Source organism: Microtus oregoni, unplaced genomic scaffold (assembly GCF_018167655.1).
Source record: "Microtus oregoni isolate MIOR12 unplaced genomic scaffold, Mior012 000015F_ref0000493, whole genome shotgun sequence".
Lineage (NCBI taxonomy): Eukaryota > Metazoa > Chordata > Mammalia > Rodentia > Cricetidae > Microtus > Microtus oregoni.
In genome coordinates this window covers 21,431,363-21,444,612 of record NW_024543074.1, presented here as the reverse complement: position 1 = coordinate 21,444,612, position 13,250 = coordinate 21,431,363, and the positions used below count along the sequence as shown (strand labels likewise).

At 41.4% G+C, this 13,250-nt stretch overlaps 1 protein-coding gene across 2 annotated transcripts in view; it reads left to right on the top strand.

The window, feature by feature from the left end:
- The window catches only part of Ssh2 (slingshot protein phosphatase 2), a 245,552-nt gene that overhangs the window by 218,331 nt on the left and 13,971 nt on the right, over positions 1 to 13,250 (top strand). For both annotated transcript variants that reach the window (XM_041664198.1, XM_041664199.1), the window contains one exon: positions 5,531 to 5,731. In XM_041664198.1, the coding sequence (XP_041520132.1) occupies positions 5,531 to 5,731 (201 nt within the window). The remainder of the gene's footprint in view (positions 1 to 5,530; positions 5,732 to 13,250) is intronic.

Below are 13,250 nucleotides of genomic sequence, written 5' to 3'. Positions count from 1 at the left end.
CCAGAAGACCTGAGTTCAATTCCCAGCACCCACCTGTTGGGTAACAACCATCTATAATGGCATCTGATGCCTCTTTGTACATGCAGCCAGAACACACATACAAGCACATATACACACGCACACATATATATTAAAGAAATCTTAAAGGAAAAATAAATAAAACTGGGCGGTGGTGGCGCACACCTTTAATCCCAGCACTCAGGAGGCATAGGCAGACAGATCTCTGGGAATTCAAGACCAGTCTGGTCTACAAGAGCTAGTTTCCAGGACAGGCTCCAAAGCTACAGAGAAACCCTGCCTCAAAAAAACCAAGATAGATAGGTAGGTAGGTAGGTAGGTAGATAGATAGATAGATAGATAAAAATGAGAAATAGGTGAAAAAAAATTCTGAGACAAGATCTCATTGTGTAGTCCTAAATGGACTGGAACTCTAAGAAGACCAGGCTGGCCTCAAACTCACAGAAATCTACCTGCTTTTGCTTCCCAAGTGCAAACCATGGCTGGCTCTGAATTAAATTTTTAAATTGGCACTGGAGATATTTTTAAGTTGTATAGCGAAAACTACTGTGAACACATAAAATACCAGGCCTTTTTGAATACAAGGAAAGAGACAGTAAGCTTTGGAAATCTTCCCAGTTACAGGCTTTACTGTAGATACTCTAAATGGTAAGGTTTTCTCTTGCATTTTGTTGTTGTCATCTTCAAATCAATTGACTCCTAAAGCTCTGAGAGCTTCCTTTCCCAATTTTAATCATCCTTTCACTAGGAAGAATGAATCATAAGTGAGCTACTTGGCCACATTCCTCTTGAGAAAGGACAGCATTCAAACCATCTTTAGCAGATGAGAAACACCTCTTTTTATTAACTTCCATCAGAAATCACTCTACACTTCCCTTAACAGTCTTCATAGACAGGACAGTCACGAAATCCATCACCTCTCATAATTGCTGGATCAGAATAATTAAATGCCATTTGTCTCCTTAATTTTGTAAAATAGTTCACACAATGGGCTTTCAAATATTCTGCAAACTCCCAGGAGAGACTTCAGTAACAGGACTGTAGGGCTGGCAAAGTGGAAAGCCTATTCCAAGAGTTTAAAAGCTTCATCCTTACACTTCCCATTTCAAAGATCCAGATTAGAAGTGAATCATCCCTCTTCAAATGATTTAATTAAGCAAAAATCTCTCATAGCTGTACTCAGCCATTTTTAAATTTTGATAATTCCAGGTGTAGCCAAATTGACAAACAAAATAGCTATCACAAGCACCAAGGTTATAAATGGATTCAGTTGTTCATAAATTTCTCAGGTTTGGCTCAGTCTGAGAGGGAACTCCTCCTCCTGTATCGCTTTCTACAAGGCCCTACTCCTACTGTGATGATGCCAGACCTAATCTAGACCATCCTATACTGGGATTAAGGAGTGAAATTGAAGTGTGGGTTCAATGAAAACTAACTTAGAGCCTTCTTAAATAAGTTCGAAGCTGTACACTTAAGAAGCCTAGTTGAAAAATTCCAAAGAAGCTGGGTATGGTAGCACATACCTTTATTTCCAACACTTGTTTTGCAGAGGTAGGCCAGCCTCTTGAGTTCAAGGACAGCCTGGTCTACAGAGTGAGTTCCAGCACAGCCAGGGCTACACAAAGAGGTGCTTTCATAGGGAATTGTCCAAGTTTTGTTGTTGTTGTTTTGTTTTTTAATTGATATTTATTGAGCTCTACATTTTTCTCTGCTCCCCTCCCTGCCACTCCTCTCCCCACTTTAACCCTCCCCCAAGGTCCCCATGCTCCCAGTTTACTCAGGAGATCTTGTCTTTTTCTACTTTCTACTTCCCATGTAGATTAGATCTATGTATGTCTCTCTTAGTGTCTGCATTGTTGTCTAAGTTCTCTGGGATTGTAGTTTGTAGGCTGGCTTTCTTTGCTTTATGCTTAAAAAACACCTATGAGTGAGTACATGTGATAATTGTCTTTCTGGGTCTGGGTTATCTCACTCAAAATGATGTTTTCTAGCTCCATCCATTTTCCTGCAAAATTCAAGCTGTCATTTTTTTTCTGTTGTGTAGTACTCCATTGTGTAAATGTACCACAGTTTGCTTATCCTTTCTTCAATAGAGGGGCATTTAGGTTGTTTCCAGGTTCTGGCTATTACAAACAAAGCTAATATGAACATAGTTGAGCACATGTCCTTGTGGCACCATTGAGCGTCCTTTGGATATATACCCAAACGTGGTATTACTGGGTCTTGAGGAAGGTTGTTTCCTAATTTTCTGAGAAATCGCCACACTGAAATCCAAAGGGGTTGTACCAGCTTGCATTCCCACCAGCAATGCAGAAGTGTTCCTTTTTCCCCACTACCTCTCCAGCATAAGTTGTCATCAGTGTTTTTGATCTTGGCCATTCTTACAGGTGTAAGATGAAATCTCAGAGTTGTTTTGATTTGCATTTCTCTGATGACTAAGGATGTTGAACATTTCCTTAAGTGTCTTTTAGCCATTTTAGATTCCTCTGTTGAGAGTTCTCTGTTTAGGTCTGTACTTCATTTTTTTTTTATTGGATTGTGTGTTCTTTTGGTGTCCAATTTCTTGAGTTCTTTATATATTTTGGAGATCAGACCTCTGTCTGATGAGGGGTTAGTGAAGATCTTTTCCCATTTGGTAGGCTGCCGTTTTGTCTTGTTGACCATGTCCTTTGCTTTACAGAAGGTTTTCAGTTTCAGGAGGTCCATTTATTAATTGTTTCTCTCTCAGTGGCTGTGCTGCTGGGGTTCTATTTAGGAAGTGGTTCCCTGTGCCAATGCATTCAAGTGTACTTCCCACTTTCTCTTCTATAAGGTTCAGTGTGGTTGGCTTTATATTGAGATCTTTGATTCATCTGGACTTGAGTTTTGTGCGTGGTGATAGATATGGGTTTATTCTCATTTTTCTACATGTTGATATCCATTTATGCCAGCACCACTTGTTAAATATGCTTTCTTTTTTCCATTTGATATTTTTGCTTTTTTAATAAAAATCAGGTGTTCGAAGATGTGTGGATTGATATCCAGGTCTTCTATTCAGATCCATTGGTCCTCCTGTCTGTTCTTTTTTTTTAAATATTTATTTATTTATTATGTGTACAGCATTCCTTCCATGTGTGCCCTCAAGCCAGAAGGGGGTGCCAGGTCTCATTGTAGATGGCTGTGAGCCACCATGTGGTTGCTGGGAATTGAACTCAGGACCTCTGGAAGAGCAGTCAGTGCTCTTGACCACTGAGCCATCTCTCCAGCCCCCTCCTGTCTGTTTTTATGCCAATACCAGGCTGTTTTCAGTACTGTAGCTCTGTAGTAGAGTTTGAAGTCAGGGATTGTGATGCCTCCAGAAGTTCTTTTATTGTACAGGGTTGTTTTGGCTATCCTGGGTTTTTTGCTTTTCCAAATGAAGTTGAGTACCGTTCTTTTGAGGTCTTTGAAGAATTTTGCTGGGATATTGAGTAGAATCTGTAGATTGCTTTTGGTGGGAATTGTCCAAGTTTAAGTACATTCCATGCGTACAGGCCAGGGCCTAAAATTTGATATGTTTAAGTCGTTGGAGTTCAATTGGAAAATGTAGAGCACACATCTAGATTTTCATCTGAGTCACTGTGTATTGGCTTCCAAACTGTAGTCTAATAAAAACTCTATAGTGAAAACCAGCAAGATGGCTCAGTGCTTGCTGCCAAACCTGATGACCTAAGTTTAATCCCAGAACACATAAGGTAGAAGTTGAGAAAACCGACTCCTCCGAGTCATCCTATGGTCTCCACATGAGTACCACCACACTCACATGCCTGCCCGCCCACACACACTCAAATAAATAAATGCAGTTTTTAAAATTAAGGGAAATTATTCTATTCCATACTTTGCATTCTTGTAGCTTATCTGTTCACATGTTTGGGCAGGTTACCTCAAGCTCACTTGCACTGGTAATCCCTCGCTCATGCGTAGCTCATGTCCCCAGAGAAGCAAGACTCTAAACTTCTGGAAGAAACCTTGTCAGTAAGCAAAGGAATAGCTTGTCCCCTTATGCGCACATATATGTGTATTGATTTGTAGGAACGGTTACTTGAAAGGATTCTGGAATCTGAGCAGTAGCCATAAGAGTAGTAGATCTTGGGGCTGTAGAGATGGCTCAGTGGTTAAGAGCATTGCCTGCTCTTCCAAAGGTCCTGAGTTCAATTCCCAGCAACCACATGGTGGCTCACAACCATCTGTAAAGATGTCTGGCGCCCTCATCTGGCCTTCAGACATACAGACAGAATAGTGTATACATAATAAATAAATAAATAAATAAATAAATAAATAGTAGCAGATCTTTTTCTCTATGTTTTAAAGTGTTCCTTCTTAAACAGCTAGAGGATGTGGTCAGCATTTCCATCCACATTTATCCATCTATTTAACAGCCCCTTGATCCTACTGTGTGCTATAACACTACCTTGCTAGAATCGTAACTGAATAATGTTCATATTCAAGATAATTAGTTTTGACCTGTTCAGGCTGATGTAATTTGTTTGTTTTGTGGCAGCTTTGTTTTCTCTTCCTTCCTTTTCATTAAAAACCCACAGGAACTGGGCACAGATCAGTGATAGAGCATGTCCTTAGTCTGTGTGGAATCCTGAATTTAGTTCAGAGCATGCAAAAAAACAAACAGGCAGCTCTCATTCATTCTGACTTCATGACTGAGAAAGCCATGTGATGTATCACACACTGTTCTCTCTGGGATTGTGGTGGTGTGTGAAAAGTGCGATCTTCAGTTGTGTCTGAATGGAGAAGAAAAGTCAGCTTCATGTCTGCTCTCCTCCAGGGACAGAGCCCTTCCTGGGAACTTCTCTAGAAACAACTCTATTAGAATAAATCAGAGGAGTCATTACCACACCTGTAACAAAGGAGCCTGCCAGCCAGGAGCCATGCCTGAGGGCTATGAGTGAACTGGGCTCCACCATACAAGAAATGAGCTCCAGCTCCCAAAGCTAAATTCCCATCTCTACTTTGTGCCCTTCAGTACACATTGAATTTTAATGATCTGTTTCCGGAAATAAATCCTACCCTTTAGGATAAAACTGTGTTCCTTAAGTTTGTGTTAGCACCTTGTATGTATTATCTTATATATGGTAAATACTTGACAAATCTTTACTGAGTAGATTAAGAGACTTTATATTAAAATTGAAAAAAGAAAAGGAGCTGTGTGGTAGAGGTACACTCCTTTACTCCTTTAATCCCAGCATTGGGGAGGCTGAGAGAGATGGATCTCTGAGTTTAAGGCCAGCCTGGTCTACAGAGTTCGGTCCAGGATAGCTAGGACTACACAGAGAAACCTTGTCTTTGGAAAACAAATAAATATTATTTAAAAGTACAGTTAAAGCTGCTTGCTTTACCCTCATATTTGATCATAGAGGCACATGGATGTACTAAGAAGAAAGCATTGCATAACAGAAAAAAAAAAAGGAGGAAAATACAGGAACCTAAAACCTTAAACTGTACTTACTATCTGTCTTTTTCACCTCAATCTTCCAACCAGGAAACATGGATCTAAGTGCCTTGTGCACTGCAAAATGGGGGTGAGTCGCTCGGCCTCCACCGTGATCGCCTACGCCATGAAGGAGTACGGCTGGAGTCTGGATCGAGCCTACGACTATGTGAAGGAAAGACGGACAGTGACAAAGCCCAACCCCAGCTTCATGAGACAACTGGAAGAGTACCAAGGGATCCTGCTGGCAAGGTGAGTCCTTAAGTGGCTTTTCTCTGACTCTCATTCCTTTAACTTCCATAGGCAAGCTGAAGAGCCATTTTCTGCAGCCAGTTCTTAGCCTAACTCGGATGTGGTATTTTCTAACTTGAATTTATTTCTCAATCAAGTTTTTTTCAAACTGTGAATTTAAGATTAGCATGGAAGATTAGACAAGTAATCTTTCAGGTATTTGATAGATATAGACTAAAAGAAATATTAGAACCACATTTCAGTTTTCAATTAAGTGAACATTTAATTTAACACCTGCCAGTATCTTATGATGCTGACTACAGCCTATTCAAGATGGATACTTATGGACGCTCCTAAAGTTAACTCCTAAGGTGCTGCTGGTGTTCCCTAAAATTCTTAAACAAGAAAATACCTGCTGTGATTTTCTTTTCAGCATTTGTTTTTATTGTACTCTCTAGTAATTTTGGTCTAGTAATTTTGGTATTTGAGGATTATGCCCAGAAATAGCCCACTCTTTTAAAAAAATACAAATTTTTAAAACTTATTTATTTTTATTTTATGTGCATTGGTGTTTTGCCTGCATTAATATCTGAGTGAAGATGTCAGGTCCTCTGGGAATGGAGTTATAGACAGGTATGAGCTGCCATGTAGATGGTGGTAATCGAACCCAGGTCCTCTGCAAGAGCAGCAGTGCTCTTAACCGCCGAGCCATCTCTCCAGCCCAAAAAAATACAAATCTTTAATCAAATTTTATTTATGTGCTGTGTAAAACTGAAAAAAAAAAGTTACAAAGGGAAAAAACGTCTTAGGTTAGATATCCACAGATAATAGTCAAAACTGCCTTACCTGTTTCTCTAGACTTTGCTTTATCAATCATTTTGATAGATACTTTTCCACCAAAATCAGTTTTTCAGCTTGCCTTTCTACCCACTGCTGTCTTCAGTCATTTCCTATATCAATGAGAGACATCTGTTTTTAATAATAATTTGGTAGTTGATTATGAAAATGAGTAATTTCACTACCTTTGAGGGTTAAAAATCACCTTCATCTACTCTTGCATCAGATAGTGAATGACTTGAGGATCACTTCATTGAGCTGTCAGATGCTAAAATCCTCTGACTTGGTAGATGTGGTTGTTTTCCCTGTGTTTGTTCTAGGCTGTGTTTTTAGGGTAAAGGCACAGCTGCCTAAAAGCACTTGCAGCTGGTGCCAAGGTTTGACTCCAGCGAGTCTCATGACTTGATCTTGACTCTCAAATCTGGGCTGTGTTTCCACAGAAGAGAATGTTAATAGCCTTCCAGCCTATCCAGGCAGAGGGGCCACCCTCCCAGCCCCCAAAGAATTGTGAAAATGTGACCACAACATAGCATTATGGTTTCCACTAAAAACCCCTCCCATTTACTCAGCATTTGGAATGATTTCATCTGAACCTTTGTCTGGGAGAATGCTCAATCCTCCTCTGTTTCTAAGACATTCTAGGTCTTTAGGACCAGTTTTCAATGACACTTTTAGATTAAATCAGAAGGTAGGACACAGAAAATCTTTTTGTCACAAGAAAACGGTTCCTAAACGTTTGAGAACATAAATATTCTATGTTCCCAGACACACAGCACACATAACGGATATTAGGCAATGTCCTCATGTGACCTACTGAGAGGAAGGATACTACATGTTCTGCCAACTTCAGTATTTATTCTGGAATCCCAGGCTACTGCAAGCTGTTGGGTTGGTTCCCCTCCCTCAGTGCCCCCCCCCCCATATGTGGTTTTCCTTAGATGTTAAAAGAATTTCAGAAAAATCTTAAATGAGGATTTGAAGGGCAGCATAAACCAGAAAACCACATTTTCTCTTCCCTCTTCCTTTCTTTTCCTGTTCCATCCCGACTTCCTGAGCTTGATTCAGAAAGGGAGAGCAAACTCTAGGGAGAGAAAACACAAAATTTGCATCATTAGATCTATTTTCTACTCCTGGGTCACCTCTGCAGAAGTTACTTCATGTTTCTAGTCTTCACCTGGTCCCATCTGTGAAAATAAAACAGCAAGATGAAGTTGAAAGAGCTGGTACTGCCTTGAACTGCAGACTTGGAGGCAGGCTCTGTAGATTCAAGGCCAACCTGGTTTACATATCAAGCTCCAGAACAGCTAGGGCTACAGAGAAACCCTGTCTTTAAAAAAAAAAAAGAAAAAGAAAAAAAAGCCAAGATGCCTGTCTCCCTTGTAGACTTTGGAATAAAAATGATAAAAAATGTTCACTCTGAGAGCCAGGAAGTGGTGGCGCACGCCTTTAATCCCAGCATTTGGGAGGCAGAGACAGGCAGATTTCTGGGTTTGAGGCCAGCCTGGTCTACAAAGCAAGTTGTAGGACAGGACAGCCAGGACTACACAGAAACCCTGTCTCAGAACTAACACAGGAAGGTGAGACGGCTCAGCAGGTAAAGGATTTGCTGCTCAAGGCTGACAACCTGAGTTCATCCCTGAAAAACCAAAAAAAAAAAGTTAGCGCTGTATTTTTTTTTCACAAAATAACACTTTTTCTTTCCTAAGACAGGCTAGCCCTGAAGTTACTATGTAGCCAAGGCTAGCTTTGAGCACCTGGTCCTCCTGCCTTATCTCCCAAGTGCTTGATTCTTTTCATTTCTTTTATACCATGGTGTATTAAGGGTTGTCTCTCATCTCCTTTCTCTGTGGTTACCCAAAAAGCAAATGTTAATATATGTTATGTATTCGTCTTCATTGACATCGGTCTGCCTTCCAACATCACAAGCACACTAACTGCCCTGAAAGTGGGGTGGGAAGTGTTCCTGGCATTTCTTGTGATGTCCAGGTCAGAAATATTATCACTTAGGCTGCTTCTGGCTACAAGTAATAGAATACCTTCATTACTGAGGGTCAACAAGAAACAGCTTGCTCGGGTTAGGGTTATTTAAAGAGGGTTTTAGAGGTGAATTATTTACAAACCTGGACCTTCCATGACTAGGCTGCTTGTTGGATAGTTCCTAAACTCCAAGAGAGGGAACATTTACCATGGCCTAAAGGTTGAGACTTCTGTGGAGAGATACCTTCAAAGACAAGCAATGACCTTGTCAGAGGGACACAGTCTGAGGGGACTTTGTAGAAAGGGAAAGCTAGAGAAATAAAAATCTTGCCTTCAGCCTGTTTCTTAAGGTCTTAGTCCATGATGTAATCATAGGAGTTTTGGTTGTTGGAAGCTAACTGCAAGTGAATTGGGTCTAGGAGATTCTTTTTTATGTTGTTGTTGTTGTTGTTATTTGAGACAGGGTTTCCCTGTAGCTTTGGAGCCTGTCCTGGAGCTAACTAGCTCTTGTAGACCAGGCTGGCCTCATACTCACAGACATCCGCCTGCCTCTGCCTCCCAAGTGCTGGGATTAAAGGTGTGCACTATCACCACCCAGCTGGTTCAGGAGATTCTTGCAGACCCCAAAGTCCTACGCTGGGAACTACCTATTGAGAAGAGCAAAGAAGAGCCTGGCATGGTAGAGAGTGGCTGTAATCTAAACACTGGGGAGGTTAGGAGGATCAGAAGTTGGCTATATAGTAAGTGTGAAGCCACCCTGAACTACATGAAATCCTGTCTCAATAAATAAAGTAGCGCCGGGCGGTGGTGGCGCACGCCTTTAATCCCAGCACTTGGGAGGCAGAGGCAGGCGGATCTCTGTGAGTTCGAGACCAGCCTGGTCTACAAGAGCTAGTTCCAGGACAGGCTCCAAAGCTACAGAGAAACCCTGTCTCGAAAAAACCAAAATAAATAAATAAATAAATAAAGTAGCAACAAAGAAAATGGAGTCCCCATATTACTGTGGTCATCCAAAGCTCTAGAGACTGTATAACCTAGGAAACCAGAAGATCAGCATCCTCAGGAAATCCCACTCAGCTTCTAAGAGACTCCATTTCCTGTCCTGGAGCTTATATTTCTTAGCAGTTGTTTTGTTTTATTGGACCTTGTGCTTCATATCCTAGGACACACAGGTGGCTCTCAGAGAGTTAGAGTTGTGGTCTAGCATCCTGTAGCTGTAGTTACTCCAAGCAGCGCTGGGTTCTTATTTGGAAGTGGCACCAGTCTATTGGAGAGAGCTTGGTGTGGTGGCCTCTTAGTTATCCATTTCTGCAGTAACATCTGAATTGATTACAGTCTTAATGAGAGCATGAGGGCACAGGCCACGTGTCAGCCCTCTGAAATTCAAAGGACTTCTTATATCCTTCGAAATACCATTGGTAGCTTAGAAAAGACTGATTTATGACTTCCCCTCAGAGACCTAAAAATGACAGCATCATTAAACTATTGGTATTTTTCATACTGGATTTATTTTTTCCCATTTTTATAGTTGTTGGGTCTTAACAGACAAGATGAGTGCTGAAGCGCCATTGAGCTGCCAGCAGCTCTCTTTGGTGTTCTGTATGCTGATCATACAGGAGTCTGCCAGGTTTGTGTTCTATCAGACAGGTTCAAGTTTCATCAACCCTACAGTTTGTAAGCTGGGCTGTGTGTCTAAGGTATGAGGTTCCAGTGTGTGGGGGAAAGGAGGAAAACTAAGTGACAGCTAGGGAGAGCTGTGTCTCATGGCCTAGACATGTCTACTTTGCAGAACCTGGTCATGAGGGCCAGAGGAGGCAGGGATTTCTCTTTACCCTGCTACTGGGAAGAACAGTGTAGGGAGACAGTAGTCAGCAGCAGCAAGGATCCTGAAATGAAAGGACATGGCTTTCTGACCCCATGACCACCAAGTCTAGTTGTGTCTTTAAAGTATTTTTTCTTAATAGCTTTCCAGTTAAATAATCAAAACTATTCAGGACCATGCACAGCCCACAAAAAGTAATCATAACGATTCTCATTGTCCTGGCCAGATACCTCTAGCAATATTTTCTTCTGTATAAATTTCTAAGAGTTGATGCTTTTACCTAACATATAACAGAAAGTAGAAGCAAGAGTATGGAATGACTTATACATCTTGTCATTTACATTTCTTTCCTGCTCATCTAATAAATAAAAAAACCAAACTGTTGCCCAGAGTAGTCATATGTGTGCCTGCATTTACATGAATCCAAATTCAGGTCAGAGGCCACTCAAGGGAAGGGAGATCAGAGACATGGTTGCATCATCTAGGCCACAGGCCAGCTCTGAAGTTCTTTTTTAGCAACTTGTTTATTTACTTGGCCTACCTAGAATAGAGTGGGGGTCAGTTGGATTCAAAGTTAACAGTTTAAAATAATAGATATGATCTAATGTTGTCCATCGAGCCCTGTCAGTGTCAAAGCATTAGAACACACTGGCTCCAGAGCCTCACTGGAAAACAGTCTAGTGTGACCAGTAAAACCAGTGATGTACACTTGCTCCATGGCCAATGTATTCTACTCCTGTTTTATAGCAACTTTGAGAAACTGAAGTGTACCAGCCACATGTTTATAGTAGCCAACACTGTTTGTCAACCATATGGATAAATTAATTTTGACACATTTATTTCACTTTATGAAAATACATTTACATACAATGATAGAGCTTGAAAACATGTTAGCCAAAATAATGTTTTAGGTTCGGGTGTAGTGGGCATGCCTTTAATCTCACTAGAGGCAGGCAAATCTCTGAGTTCAAGGCCAGTCTTGTCTTCATAGTGAGTTTCGTGACAGCCAGGACTATGTAGTAAGACTCATTTAAACAAAAGAAAACAACAGGAAAAGAAAGCGCCTGCAGTAACATTTTAAAGAAAAGAAAGGGAATGATACACATAGACTTCAAGAGGGAGGCTGCCTCCTGGAGAGGTGGGGAGTGCCGGCCAGACTTCTGGGAACATTGCAGACTAGTCAGTTGTATTCCCAAGCCCCAGTGAAATATTTTCTGATGTCATCTCCTCCAGGAACAGAAGGAAGTCCCTCCTGGGCATTTCCTCGGAACCGGTTGCTATATACAATCATTAGCATAACTTCCATCTTATATTTCCTCCTGACCGGTGATTTTTTTAATGCATTAGATTTATTCATTTTATGTATGAGTATTTTGCCTACATGTGTATATGTACCACATTCATGCTTGGCACCCATGGAGGTCAGATGGACATCTGATTCCCTGGAACTGTAGTTATGGATGGTTGTGAACCACCATGTGGGTGCTGGGAATCAAACCTGGGCCCTCTGAGAGCAACAAGTGTTCTTAGTCATCTCTGTAGTCCTGACTGATAAGTAATTTGCAAGTCTTTTTTTTTTAACTATACTCAAATTCTTGAGTTCATGGAAAGTTTGTTGGCTAATAAAATCAGCTCTGTTTTATGCTGTTAGATGGCTAAGAACAGCCACCCTCGGAGCTGTCCCCCATCACATACATCACAGGAGTTTTCTATCCTACCTCACCATAGGTGACAGTGTAGAAGTTAGAAAACACAATTGTATTTATGCCTGGAAACTAAGACACCCGGATCTAAGAAAAGAAGCTTTCATAGGAAGCAAACTGGCCTTGGTTGGTAGTAATATAGTTTAGTCCACACTTACCCAAATTGGTCAGCTTGCAGCTCCTGACAACTGTTCACTTATTTTAGATGTGTGATATGTTGTCTCCTCCTAGGGGTGGCTGGAGGTCATACAGCTTGAAAAGGGTAAAAACTCCACTGTATACCCAGCAAACTGATTATACCTTGTCTTCATAAGTAGACTTGAGCTGTTCCCTACAAGGAAAAGCACCCCTCTGCTATGAAGGCCTGAGTCAGAGCGCCCCACCCAAGCAACAGACTGTAGAGGGAGCTGAGAAGAAACAGGGTCACATCAGTGTAGGCTTATGACTCAGCAGAACCCGTGTGTGGCCCTAAGCGCAGGGCAAGTTGTTTGAGCCTGAGTTTCCCTTCCACCCAGAAGTTAGGTAACCCTTTGTCTCCTTATAAATCATGGGGACTGTCAAGCATCAGTCTTAAAGATCTAATCCCTGGGCAGGTGATCCTGACCCAGCTATACAAGCAGCTGAGAAATCTTGGCTGGGGCTTTGGGAATCGTGCTTCCTATAAGCATCTAGTTTGAAGTGAATCTCATCACCACCTCAGACTTCACTTCATGGAATCACCAGAGAATGACTATGTAGTGGTCTTTGAGGTTGGTGAAGAGCCCTCTCTGGCCCACATGTTTTTCCAAGTGTTGTCTCAGCTTCTGAGATCTTTGGGAAAAGCCTGACCTTTATGTCCATCCTCTTCATTCTGTACTGGATCATTCTCTCCAGATTTAATAGTCTGCCTTAATTTTATAATTTAGCCAGGTATGGTGGCGCACACCTTTAATCCCAGCACTCAGGAGACAGAGGCAGGTGGATCTCTGTGAGTCCAAGGCCAACCTGGACTACATAGTGAATTCCAAGACAGCCAGGACCACATAGAAAGAACCACCCCACCCACCAAAAGAAAGATGTCTTGGGGCTGCAGAGATGTCTCAGTGATTAAGAGCACTTACTGGTGCAGGGAGAAAAAATAACAAACAGCTTCTTGGTTAGAAGTAGGACTCTGCATCCACTTCCCCTTCCTTGTGCTGAGGTTGGATCTGATTTGAACTTT